At 43.5% G+C, this 13,095-nt stretch overlaps 1 protein-coding gene and 1 long non-coding RNA gene across 2 annotated transcripts in view; one reads left to right on the forward strand and one right to left on the reverse strand.

Moving 5' to 3' along the window:
* LOC147012029 (uncharacterized) overlaps positions 1-13,095 on the forward strand; it is a 184,173-nt gene that overhangs the window by 94,640 nt on the left and 76,438 nt on the right. The window lies entirely within an intron of this gene.
* On the reverse strand, positions 6,063-11,714 carry LOC147012030 (uncharacterized). Its single transcript, XM_085857902.1, is given in 5 exon segments — positions 6,063-6,185; positions 6,461-6,813; positions 9,865-10,140; positions 10,143-11,271; positions 11,691-11,714. Coding segments are annotated over 5 exon segments (1,905 nt in total).

A 13,095-nucleotide genomic window follows, 5' to 3' on the forward strand; every position in this document is an offset into this window, starting at 1 on the left:
TGGGCCGACCACGTGCCTCGTGGTTGCAGCAGGTTGACCATCATCTCAAGGAGATGAGGATGGGCCTGGCATCTGCCTGGGGGATGGCCAGACGGAGGCCCCTGGAGTACCGGCGGAAAGTGGACGCAGCGACGCGCTGTTCTGGCACATGCTCCCATACCTGACCTGACCTTCAATAGCACCCAGAAATAACTCGTCCCACCTACAGTGAAGCACTGGTCAAACACTCCACTACTTCCCACATTGACACTCGTGGCCCTCCAGTTGCAGAGCGACCGTGTCAACCAGCTCCGGATCGTTATGCAATTGCTAAAGTGGAGTTTGACCATATGCTTGAGTTGGGTATCGTTCGACCTTCAAGCAGCAACTGGTCCTCACCTTCACAAATGGTCCAGAAGAAGACGTCTGGCAATTGGGGGCCCTGTGGTGACTACCGCGCACTGAACTAGAACACAGTACCAGACTGTTATCCCATACCACACCTGCAGGATTTTACATCTCGACTCCGGAGAAAGCAAGTTTTCTCCAAGCTTGACTTGATGAGAGCGTATCATCAGATTCCAGGGGAGCCGACTGATGTACACAAGACAGCCATTACCACTCCTTTTGGCCTTCTCAAGTTTGTGAGCATGCCCTTTGGGTTACGCAATGCAGCACAATCTTTTCAGCACTTCATCGATGAGGTCATCTGGGGTTTGCCTTTCGTTTATGCCTACATTGGTGATATGCTCATAGCCAGCGAGACTGTCAAGGAGCATGAACAGCATTTGCAGCTCGTATTCACTTGCTTATCACAGTATGGTGTCGTCATTAATCCTGCCAAATGTCAGTTTGGGGGTGTCCTCGTTACAGTTTTTGGGGCACTTGATCGACGAGCATGGGATTCATCCACTATCTGACAAGGTTAAGGTGATCCAGGATTATTTGCAGCCAACATCAGTGTGCAAGCTACGGGAATTTCTTGGCATGGTGAATTTCTGCAGGAGATTCATCCCAAACTGTGCAGACACCCTTCATCCACTAACTGACCTCCACACACAACATGGGAAGGAGCCAAAAAGACTTCTGGTTTGGTCCGACGAATGTGCTGCTGCTTTTGCCGTGGTGAAGTCTTCGCTAGCAGAGGCCACAATGCTTGCCCATCCTAAGTCAGATGCACCACTATGCCTCATGGTGGATGTGTCAGATGTGGCAGTTGGTGCAGTATTCCAACAGTATGAGGAAAGGAAGTAGGAACCCATTTTCTTCTTTTCCAAAAAGGTTGCAACCAGCAGAGATAAAGTATAGCACCTTTAATCGTGAGTTGTTGGCGGTTTGCCTTGCAATCCGCTATTTTCATCATGCGCTTGAGAGTCGGCAATTTTTGCGTTTGCACTGACCACAAGCTGTTAACGCACGTATTACAGGCAAAACCTGATCACTATTCACCAAGAGATGTCTGACACCTTGACTGTTTCTCAATTCACCACAAATATACATCATGTGAGTGGTAAGGAGAATACTGCAGCTGATGCTCTCTCATGGCTTAATATCAATACCCTCAACACAACCACCTCCACCAATTTCAACAGGCTTGCCAGGGCACAGCAGGGAGATGAGGAACTTCAGCATCTCAGAGCAAGGTCCCCATCACTCAAGTTCAGTGAGGTACCTCTCCCTATCTCTGAAAGCATTATTGTTTGTAACTTATCCACTGGCACTTCTCGTCCATATGTTCCTGTTGGGTTCAGATGGGCCGTATTTGATGCTCTGCACAATCTATCTCACCCTGGTATCAGGGCAATGCAGCACCATGTAACTCAACGCTTTGTCTGGTGTGACACGAACCGTGATGTGAGAAATTGGTCCAGACGCTGCTTACATTGTCAAACGAGCGAAAATACATCTCACGGTAACACCATGAGGTACCTTTGCATCTCTTGACATCCGTTTTGATCACATGTGCATTGATTTAGTTGGTCCTCTTCCACCATCTGGCGGTAACGCATATCTATCTGTTCACGTGCATTGAGCGTTTCACCAGGTGGCCAGAAGCCATTTCGATACCTGATATATCGGCAGAGACCGTAGCCAAAGCTTTCATTTCCAGATGGGTTGCAGTATTTGTTGTCCCATCCATTATCACCACTGACAGAGGATGACAGTTTGAGTCCACACTTTTCAAAATGATGACCGAGTTACTTGGAAGAAAATGCACCAGAACTACTTCCTACCACCCCACTGCAAACGGACTTGTTGAACGGTTCCATCGACAGCTGAAGTCCTCACTCAGAGCACAAGCAGATCCACATCGCTGGATGGAAAACCTCCCGGAAGTGCTTTTGGGCATTCATGCCACGGTGAAGGCTCATCTGGGTTACAGCGCCGCCGAGTTAGTTTTTGGATCAACACTTCGTCTTCCTGGACAATTTGTTTCTCCGACGAACACTCACACCAATTTGGACCCGAGCAATTATGTGGACAGATTGCAAAGGACAATGAGTGAGTTGCATTACATCCCCACCAGAGCTCAACAGAGTTCCATGCATCTGCCCAGAGATTTTTTCGTCTTGTACCATGTTTTTGTTAGTGATGACACTGTCCGAGCTTATCTGCAGCCTCCTTACCGGGGCTCCTTCCGAGTCATTTCCAGGAAAGACGAGTACTTCATCCTTGATTTTAATGGGAAGTCTGAAACTGTCAGTTTGGACAGACTCAAGGCTGCCTACATGGATAAAGAGTCTGAGGCATCCTCATCCTTACTGCTACAGCAGAACAAATTGCAGCTACATCGACTCCCACTGTTTCTGGAAGCACACACTCAAAAGCACCGAGATCAGCCCCTTTGCCACCGACAACTACATCAGATGTGAGGAAAACTCGTTCTGGCAGACACATCCATTGGCCTAAGAGATTTGTGCAAGTATTCAGTTCGGGCTGACGTCTATGTCGACATCATTATTGATCATCTCTCTTTGGTCATCGATCTAGGGGGAAGCTAGTGTCGTTACTCACTAATTTTCTCAAGAATTCATTGATTTTTTTCAAACACGTGAACTCTGTTAGCCAATCAGTCGCATCTTTTCAGAGAGCCAGTCACAACGCACAGGATGTTAAAAAGGCTGAGGGCTCGCTGGAGTTTTTTTTTCTTCGGTGACGACACGTTGGAAGTTTGCACGCTTTCACGGACAAGCCTTTCTCATCCCAATTCATGAGTCACTGAACATGTCGTTATTTTTAATAGTGACTTTTGGTTTGACTTTATCAAGACGATTGAACGAAGTGGATTTGGTGTGTTTGGTTAAACAACCACGACTGCAATGAACGAGCTTTTCCTCTTCTGGTTCACATTTTCGATGCCTTTCTCAAGCCGAAGCGGCTCAGCGCCATTAAACCTTTCTTTTTTCACCAACCGCTGGAGAGACGACGACGGAGCAATCATCAGCCGGACTTCATTTACAACACGTCATTGCATTGTTCATGTGAGTGATATTTCTCTTGTTCCAGTTGAAGCATCATCTTAACCAGCATATGAAAAAGGAATAATCACCACACTCGCAAGAGGGGAAATATGGAGAAAATTTGACGTGCGCATGGGCAGCGTATCGGCTAACAGTCGCTGGTCCTCACACCTCTCAAATTATAACCAGTTATCCAGTTCCGTCAAGTCGTGGGAGATTTTTGGTGCCATTCATGATCAGATGTCTCCAAACATCCCTATCCTGTACTGTTTTCTGAAGCTCAGGAAGAGACAGTTTGGTTGCAGCCTTTATCCTCTCTATTAGAGGTGTATTTCTATTAGCAATAAGCTTGCTATTGTTTGCCAGGCCAGCCGTTCCTAAAGCATGAGTCACATTTGCTCTACGGCTAGTATACGGTGGCCGTACCCCCCCCCCCGCCCCTTGAATTGACAGAAACGTGCGGCGGCCGCAGATTTTCTGAGGTGGCCTCAGGGTGGCCCTACACCGTATGGCTATCTTTTACAGGCCGTAGGGGTCTCCGTGGAATTAAAGCGCAGAGTTATAACTTTTTCCATTTCTAGGTTGGCCGTAGCAATTCGACAAACCGTAGCCATGACGTAGATGTGTTCTACGTCGACCTACGTAGGGCGTACGGTGGGCTTGCATTATTCGTGCATTTTCCGTAGGCTCTTATCAATGAAAAATGAATTTTGCCAACCCCCAAAAAATTACGGCGGCTGCACTATTTCCACGTTCGCCTTCGGGCCCCCCTGCAGTCGCCTTGCAGACACCTTGAGGCTACCTTGCGTCTGCCTTGAAAATTCTATGGCCGCCGCAGGGACGCCCTAAGGTCACCGTGCGACATCAAATCAAAGACCATACGGCACCCCCACGTTTTCGGTCTCCACAATTTCTAAATACCCCGTGCAGTTACCCAACAATAAAAACATGTGTGACTGCTACATATGACTGTGTGACCGTGGAAATACTGCGGCCGCCCTATAATTGCTATTGGCCGTAGATTTTTTTAGACCCTACGGCCGCCGAGCCAAATGTGACTGAAGCATTAATAAGCCATGGGTAACTATAGCTGTTCATACACCCCCCCCCCCCCACCACCACCACCACAAACACAAACCTCTGACATGATATTTTTTCTGATGCACAAGAGTATCCTGAACATGAAACTGAATGTAAAAATTGCATAAGTTGTGACGAACTTGTTATTTTGGCTCAATATTTATAGGTACCCTCACAATGCTCACCTGGTCGATTTGCATCACACTCCATTTCCATGTTCCATACTTTGGTAATTTGTGGTGTCATAATAGCAGTTATACATACAAACTAGAGGGGGAGCACTCGGGAGAGTGCAAGACCTCTGCCGCCAATACTGCTGGGTCACTCAAGTGAACCTTGTATCTTATTCATTAAATATGATGTCAACAGTGCTGACAGAGTTATAGTTATTTTCTCCATTTTTTTTTTGGGGGGGTTGGAAATCACTTAAAACATGTAGAAATGCAAAAAAAAAAATTTGGGGGGGGAGTAACAATTTTTTTGGGGGGTTGGAAATCACTTAAAACATGTAAAAATTCAAAAGAAATAAATATTTTTTTCTCAATTTTTTTTTGGGGGGGGGGTGGAAATCACTTAAAACATGTAAAAATTCAAAAGAAATAAAGTTTTTTCTCAATTTTTTTTTTGGGGGGGGGGTGGAAATCACTTAAAGCATGTAGAAATGCAAAAAAAAAAATTTGGGGGGGGAAAAAAAAATTTTGGGAGGGGGGTTGGAAATCACTTAAAACATGTAGAAATGCAAAAAAAAAAAAATTTCTCGAACAATTTTTTTTGGGGGGGGGAAGGGGGACCAAGTCCAAAATTTAATGGCATGATCCTTGGACCATACCGAACCCCCCCCCCCCCACCAAGTTTGGTCGAAATCCGTCGAGGAGTTTTTCCGTAATACTGTTCACAAACAAACAAACAAACAAACACACAAACAAACAAACAAACAAACAGAAAGGGGTGAAAACAGTAACCTCCATCCATCTTCGAAGATGGCGGAGGTTAATAAGGTATCAAATGAAACTTGTCCTGGTTCTTTTGGAATCATTATCATGTTTCAGAGATATTTCAGGTGAGTTCTTGGACTACATATTTCCGCCCTCTGCGTACATATCTGGCGTCTCACGAAGATGATCAATTTTCTACATTTACTTTTGTTTGAAGTGCATATGTGAGACTTTATTCATCCAAGGAATATATTCGAATGACTTGTGTCCATATATACCTCACATTTGATACCACAACTATGATTCTATGACATAAACTGACAAAGTTTTGGCAAGTTCAAAAACGGCACTCGTTAATAGAAGAAAGCAAAGCAGTGAGCATACATTCATGGGATTCAACACATTGACAGCTCATGTCCCAATTCTATATTTTATGCTTCTCTGATGTAACAAATGGTCATAATCATTATGGGTATCATGAAGGGTAAAACTAGCCTGACGGAATGTTTGTACATGAACAAGTGAACAAGCGACCACCAAGTAAGATATACTGGGTAATGTATTTAAGAAATGAACGGGCAGAGGGTTCATTCATTGGTGAATGTTGTCAAGCTTGATCACCATCAGTGCTGTCTCCACCAAACTGATATGGGATATCTGGCAGTTCTACATCCAAGTCATCTGAGTTCACATCGTCAGAATCAAATGGTTCTTCGATGATATTGATGAGCTGTTGTGGCAGACCATTTCCTATATTCCACAGTGGCCTTCACTTGCCATCCCTCAACTACCATCCATGGCCAACCGTCACCTCTGGAATATCCGGTTTAGCGACATGGGCCCTCTTCCAGATTCCAATCTGATAGTTCACCCACCTTATGCGCTGCTCTAGACTTCTACGTGTTGATGGTGTTCCCAGATCCACATTATTTGAAGGGTTGAGTTGGTCCTCTTTTGCACATACTCCTTTATGCTGACGTGTCACAGTTCATTGACCTTATGCACTTGAAGGTGACCATAGATGGCACAAGTGAGCACATCTAGTTCATCACTTATGTCTTCTGCCACGTCCCACGTTTCTCCCAACCTGGACAATACAGCTGCAAACTTTGGAGTTTTTATGGGCTTGCTCTTTACTCGTCTCTTGAAGGGGCCGGTTGTGTCACATACAGTGTACACGTGGAGATATACGAGTGTTGTGCAGTGCTGCTGTGTGTAGTCCTCGGTGAGCTCAGTGTCATTGATCTGTCTTTGCTTATTTCTCGTGCCAGTATCGAAGAGAATGACAACATTTTCCAGCAGGAGGAAGAACACATCTCTGTCTGGGCTTTTGATCCAGATGTACTTGTATCCCTCGTCTTTCCCATACACACAGTAAACTGTGGAACTACTCTGGAGTTTGTTCCCTCTCGGGTTGAACGCAGAGTTTCAATTTCCATCTTCTTCATGGTCGTCCCATCTTCAGACGTCAACTGCGATCGCAGATCAGGATGACTTTTCTTCCTGGGAGCTCGCTGGCATATCGTAGGGGTGGATTGATGCAGAATATTACAACAATTGTTCAGATCTTCCTAAAAGCATGAAACTTTGCACAAATGTTCAAATTTATAAACTTCATCAATATTGATTTCGAAACACGTTGAGCGAGACCAACTTCCGGCTATTTTCAAGATGATGGAATTTGTGTATAAAAATTACAGATGCGTCAAAAATGTTACTTCAAATAATGTCGTGAACACCCAAAGATAAGAAATAGAAATCTACGTTACTTACACCACGGAAATAAGATAAACATTCAGTCCCATGCCAGTAGAATACCTCTGATAAATATTTCGATCCATCCATAGGTTGTTATGTGGAGCATTCTTGTTTAACTGCACATCCAGTAATGTAAAAGCATAACGTCGAAAGATAGTATAAAGTTAAACGGCGAAGCAGATATACTTTTAGTGGTATCAAATGTTGGTATATGTTGGCTACTTGAAATAATGCCGTTTGTCTTGGCATGGTCGAGGTCACATGACAAGAAAATGCTGATAAAGGTATCTGAGTGGAGAAATAAATTGATAGAAGTCATAGAATGCAGTTGCTAGTTGATACGATTCATGTAGGAAGCCCACAGTTGACTAGTTTTTCCGAGACTACCTCCACTGACAGCCACTCCATATTGCAAGTAACTGTGGATCTAGTTATTCAACCCAGAGCCATCCATATTCTTGCCTACCATCTTGAGATGAGCACAAACGAGGTGGAAGGTGCCTATCAATACGATATGCTTCTCATATAAATCAGGATTGTTCCATATCAGCGGGACAACTATCAACCGTGACCACAATAACATCCTGATCCTGCATACAAAAAAATCCCTGTCTTTAAAATTTACAAATGTACTTAAAAATAGTTCGGCACAACAATCCTTGTGTTGGAACTGCCATCACTTTGTCAATTTATGTCATAGAATCATAGTTGTGGAATCAAATGTGAGGTATCTTTGAACAGAGTTTATTTTAATATATTACTTGGATGAATAAAGTCTGACCTATGCACTTAAACGAAAGTAAATGGAGAAATTTGATCATTTTCTTGATGTGCCGGATATGTACGTGGAGTGCGGGCATATGTAGTACAATAACTCACATTAAATATTTCTGAAACATGATAGTATTGATTTCAGAAGAACTAGTAGAAGCTAAGCTCTCATTTTGTACCTCATTTGTGTGTATTACTGCTATAATAACACCACAAATTACCAAAGTATGATACATGGAAATGGAGTGTGACGCAAATCGACCACGGCAGCGTTTTGAGGGTACCTCTAAATATTGAGGCAAAATGACCAAGTTCATCCCAACGAATACAATTGTTACCATTTGATTTCATGGTCAGGATACTCAGGAGCATCAGAAAAATATAGTGTTAGAGGTTTGTGGGGGGGAGGGGTGCACGGGCAGCTCAAGGAGCCCGGATGGCCGATATGAACCGTTTTGTCGGAGTGCTTGCTTAAGTGCTTAAAATCAGGCGAACCACTTGTTGAGTGGTCTACAAGCTGATTGGTAATGGAACACACCCCTTCTGAACAAGTTGATCTTCTCAGTGAGCAGTATTTTAATATTTTTGAGTTTAATTAAAGACCAGATTTTTCACTTTCCATCTTCACTGTCTGTAGCAGTTTCATCAAGTCCTCTTTACTTTCTACCAGCACAAAGGGATCATCAGCATACCTTAGGTTGTTGATTCATCTTCCTCCAATCCTGACTCCAGCCTCCATGTCATCCAAGTTATATTTTTCATCAAAATTATTCTAACCACAAATTAATCGGTCAATTCCATTCGATGATGATGGCATAATGACAATAATATTAACATAGGGGCTGGCAGGAAGGCCAATAGCGATACACACTCCCCTCTAAGCTGTCTAGCCTGGGTTCGAATCCCAACACAGCTGTCATCCCAGTGTCATCCTGTAATTCCATTGTTTCACAGGCAGGGTGAGTCATAAATGTGTGTGCCGTTCCTCGAATGGATGTTAAATTGGCCTCCCGTCTGCCAGCATGAGTTGGACTTCAAAGATCCCACAGTGTCCTTCACGGAGGGTAGGTGAGCTGTTGGGGGCATCCTGAACAAATTACAAATTCATGCTTTAACCTTAGTTGAACGTCAGGACTGGCCAAAGACTTGTAGGTCATGGGCCAGATATGGTCCACGTGCACCCCCCTCCCCCACAACCCTTCAACCCCATATTTTTCTGAAGCCTTAGGGTCCCCTGAGCATGAATTCAACTGGTAACAGTTTATAAACTGGGACTCACTATCCATTTTCCAACCATATCTGACGGTACCCTCAAAATGTCAACTTTTCCTCAATTTCGCACGTAAAAAAATCCCCTGACTGATAAGATCTCTGCAGTTGCTCAATAAGCATAAATATTAACAAATTATATATCAAATGCAAGATTATCACATGCAGATTTTCAAAATAGAGTCATCTGTCAAATTTAATAGCGTTATGTTTGTCCCAAGAAGTGATGAAGAGGAGTACCTCGCCTTTCCTTTTGACAACTCAGATATCTGAAATAATAACGTATATGGATGCTCATTTTACCTGACACAAACAAATAAATATTTCTATGATATCACAAATTTTACTACCTTTCTATCGATACCAAAATTGGCCCACACCAACTAAAGATGTACCAGGTATTATGTCTTAAACATAAGTACATCACTGTTGCAACACCCAACATGTAGTCACCAGTAAGACGTAAGACTGAGAAAATATTCCTTACTTCACATAAAGAATATAAATTATAAGTTTATTTAAGAAAAACAATTGAAACTTATTATGTCATGCCCACAAAATGTCATTGTGCATGGATTACGCATAATATTAATTATTGCTATCATCATCACTCTCCAATGCCTGCTCTATATCATCAAATGCATCCATATCTGAATCCTCATCAGAGTCAGTGTCGTCAGGTGTGACTTCAACAATGTCAGCCAGTTTCTGTGGGATGACATCTCCTTCATACCACAGAGGATCAAGGTTACCATCCTTTTCCTCCCAACCATGTCCCTGACTGGCCTTCGGAATCTGTGGTTGTGGAATATGCGCGGTCTTCCAAATCCGTACTTGGTGGTTTACTCTCCAAATGTGCTGGGTAAGAGCTCGCTTACAAGGTGGTAAGTAGCCATATCCACATTCCCTGAAGGCACAAGACGACTTTGCCTGGCACAGAGCTCGTTTATACGAATAAGTCGCAGATCAGCAACTTTTGACACCTTTGACGCTCTACCGTACATGGCACACGTGAAGGTGTCCAACTCCTCAATGAGCTCATCAGGAATATCCCAAGCATCGCCCAGTTTCTCCAGAGTCGAGATATATTTTGGAAAGCACAGAAGAGTTTTCACAGGTTTAAGTTTGCCAATTCCTCGGAAGGCACTAGTGGTGTCACAGCCACTATAAGCATGGAGTGCCATGAGAGCTGTGCACTTTTCCTGGCCAAAATCTGTAGCTAGTTCACTGACATTTACCATCCTCTGCTTGTTGCCTTTGCCTGTGTCAAACAGGACAGTTGTACCATGAACAGAGGCAGCACAGTGTAATAGGATGAAAAATACATCTGAGTCTGGACTTTTCACTCGGACAAATTGATAGTTTCTGAGTCTAGCATACTGAACATACAGTATCATCCGAGAGTCAGTTTTTTCCTGGGTTGATTTCAGCAGTGGTAGCTCCTCTCTAATTGTTGTTTGGCCATCATCAGATGTGAGCAAATATGCGATGCCCTCACATACAAAGATCACTCGCCTTCCATGCAACCTTGATGCATAGTTATCACCACTCCAGAAGCTAAGCAGAAGTTTGATGAGCTGTATCTTGTTCTCATCATTTGACAGGAACAATTTCCAATCAGTTGGTCTTATAGTGGCTTCACCTGCAAGTAAAAGCTTTTGTCCACAGCCCCGACGTCGCCTCTCCATCGACTTCACTGAATCAGGCAAATATTGATCAGTGCTAAATACCACATCTCCTGTTTTTCCAATGATGTCAAACACTTTGTAAGAGATCTGACTAAAATTACTTGGTATTTCTTTCAGGTAATAGAAGCAAGCATTGCCATCATACAGAGTCAATGTTTCATTGGTTGGTGGTACATCAGCATCATTACAATCCTTGATCAGGTTTTGAAATGCCTTTGCTTTGTCAGTCTTAGCAAGATATCCATCAGCTGTAGCGATGCTGTATGGTACGGGATTTGATGGATATGTCAACAGTTCTTTCATATCGACTTGTAAGCCCTGGTTTTGTGACTACAAAGAGTTGAGAGGCTACATTACCCTGTTGCTTGTACTGTATGACCATATTCTTGGTTGTCTTCATCTTAGATACCTTGTTCATGTCACTCAGAGTTTTGAGGTTCAGCCTCTTCACAGGCTCAAAGAAATCTTTACTATTCTTCAGTCAAGCTTCAATAAATTCATCCCGTGCTTTTTCACCAACAGCTTCAGCCTTTAGAACATCGTCTGAATGCACTTCCTGATGAGAGTATCAACGATTGATCATTTGCCTCTATATTGAAAGGATTGAGAAAACATCTAATGGCGTCTTTGGCCCTTTTCACCAACTTCTCTCCTTTGTGCCCTCTGTCGGACGTGTATCACGATGCTTTGTTCCCTCTCCACTGTCTAACATGTGAGCCATTCCAAGTGCAGCATCAACATAAAGAGACCTTGTATGTGTTGTCCAAACCCATCTCTGGTAGGCCTGGTAGTTGGTGAGTAGTCCAGATGTACCTGCTGCACTGGTTCAGGCACCACCATGTGACTTCGCGTGCCTCATGAAGGTCTCCTCCATGGTTTTATCCACTGCACAACGATTGCCAGGGATAAAGGAGCGTGCGACACTGATAGCTCCTCTCTTGATCAGTGATACTGCTCCTGGGTGTGAGTTGTCTATATTAGCTATGAACACAGAGAAATATGTCAGATACCTTGCATAGTTCTGTCCACCGAAACTGAAGAAGAGAGACGTCATGCGAATGATGGATGCAGCATACAAAAGAAAGTTGTTTGTCTTTATGGCTTCAAGGTGTGAGAGAATTAAACAGACATGGTCCATGTATGACAACCACAGCTGGGTCGTCTTCCCCAAACGTCTATTTGCGACTCCTTTTTTGAATTCTGCATACTGCTCTATGAATTGGACAATACAATTGTCCATCAAGACAGCACTCAAAGTATCTTGGCTGTGGGAATCTACTAGGGCATGTAGCTTATCTGATGATTCATCAGAGAAAGACGAGAACAGATCATCAGTGCTTTTATCTTTGAGGTACTCCTTTATGAGCAATCTTTCAAGACATTCCAACATAATCTTGTGACAATGTAGGGCTCTGTCGTAGTGCCTCCCCGACATCACACCACCCAAAGATCCTCCACTGATTAGTCCTGCTTCTAGGAGACCATCTGCTAACCCAGACCCAGCCATCTTTTTGGCAATCATCTTCATATAAGCGCATACGAGGTGGAATGTGCCAATTAGAATTATGTGGCTCTCATACTTGTCTGGTGAGTTCCACACTAATGGGTAGGCCTTCATGCAAACTCCCAAGCCAAATGTAGTAATGACATAAGGCTGTCCAACTTCTCTGGTGGCCTCTTCAGCAGCACGCAAGCATTCTTGTACAGTTTTGTACTCCATTATGGGATGGTAAATGACTGGAATGTGGATATGGCTAACTTACCACCTTGTAAGCGAGCACTTACCCAGCACATTTGGAGAGTAAACCACCAAGTACGGATTTGGAAGACCGCGCATATTCCACAACCACAGATTCCGAAGGCCAGTCAGGGACATGGTTGGGAGGAAAAGGATGGTAACCTTGATCCTCTGTGGTATGAAGGAGATGTCATCCCACGGCAACTGCTGACATTGCTGAAGTCACACCTGACGACACTGACTCTGATGAGGATTCAGATATGGATGCATTTGATGATATAGAGCAGGCATTGGAGAGTGATGACAGCGATAATGAATATTATGCGTAATCCATGCACAATGATATTTTGTGGACATGACAATAAGTTTCAATTGTTTTTCTTAAATAAACTTATAATTTATATTCTTTATGTGAA

Source organism: Eptatretus burgeri, chromosome 15 (genome assembly GCF_056783735.1).
Source record: "Eptatretus burgeri isolate ZD-2024b chromosome 15, Ebu_testis_v1, whole genome shotgun sequence".
NCBI lineage: Eukaryota > Metazoa > Chordata > Myxini > Myxiniformes > Myxinidae > Eptatretus > Eptatretus burgeri.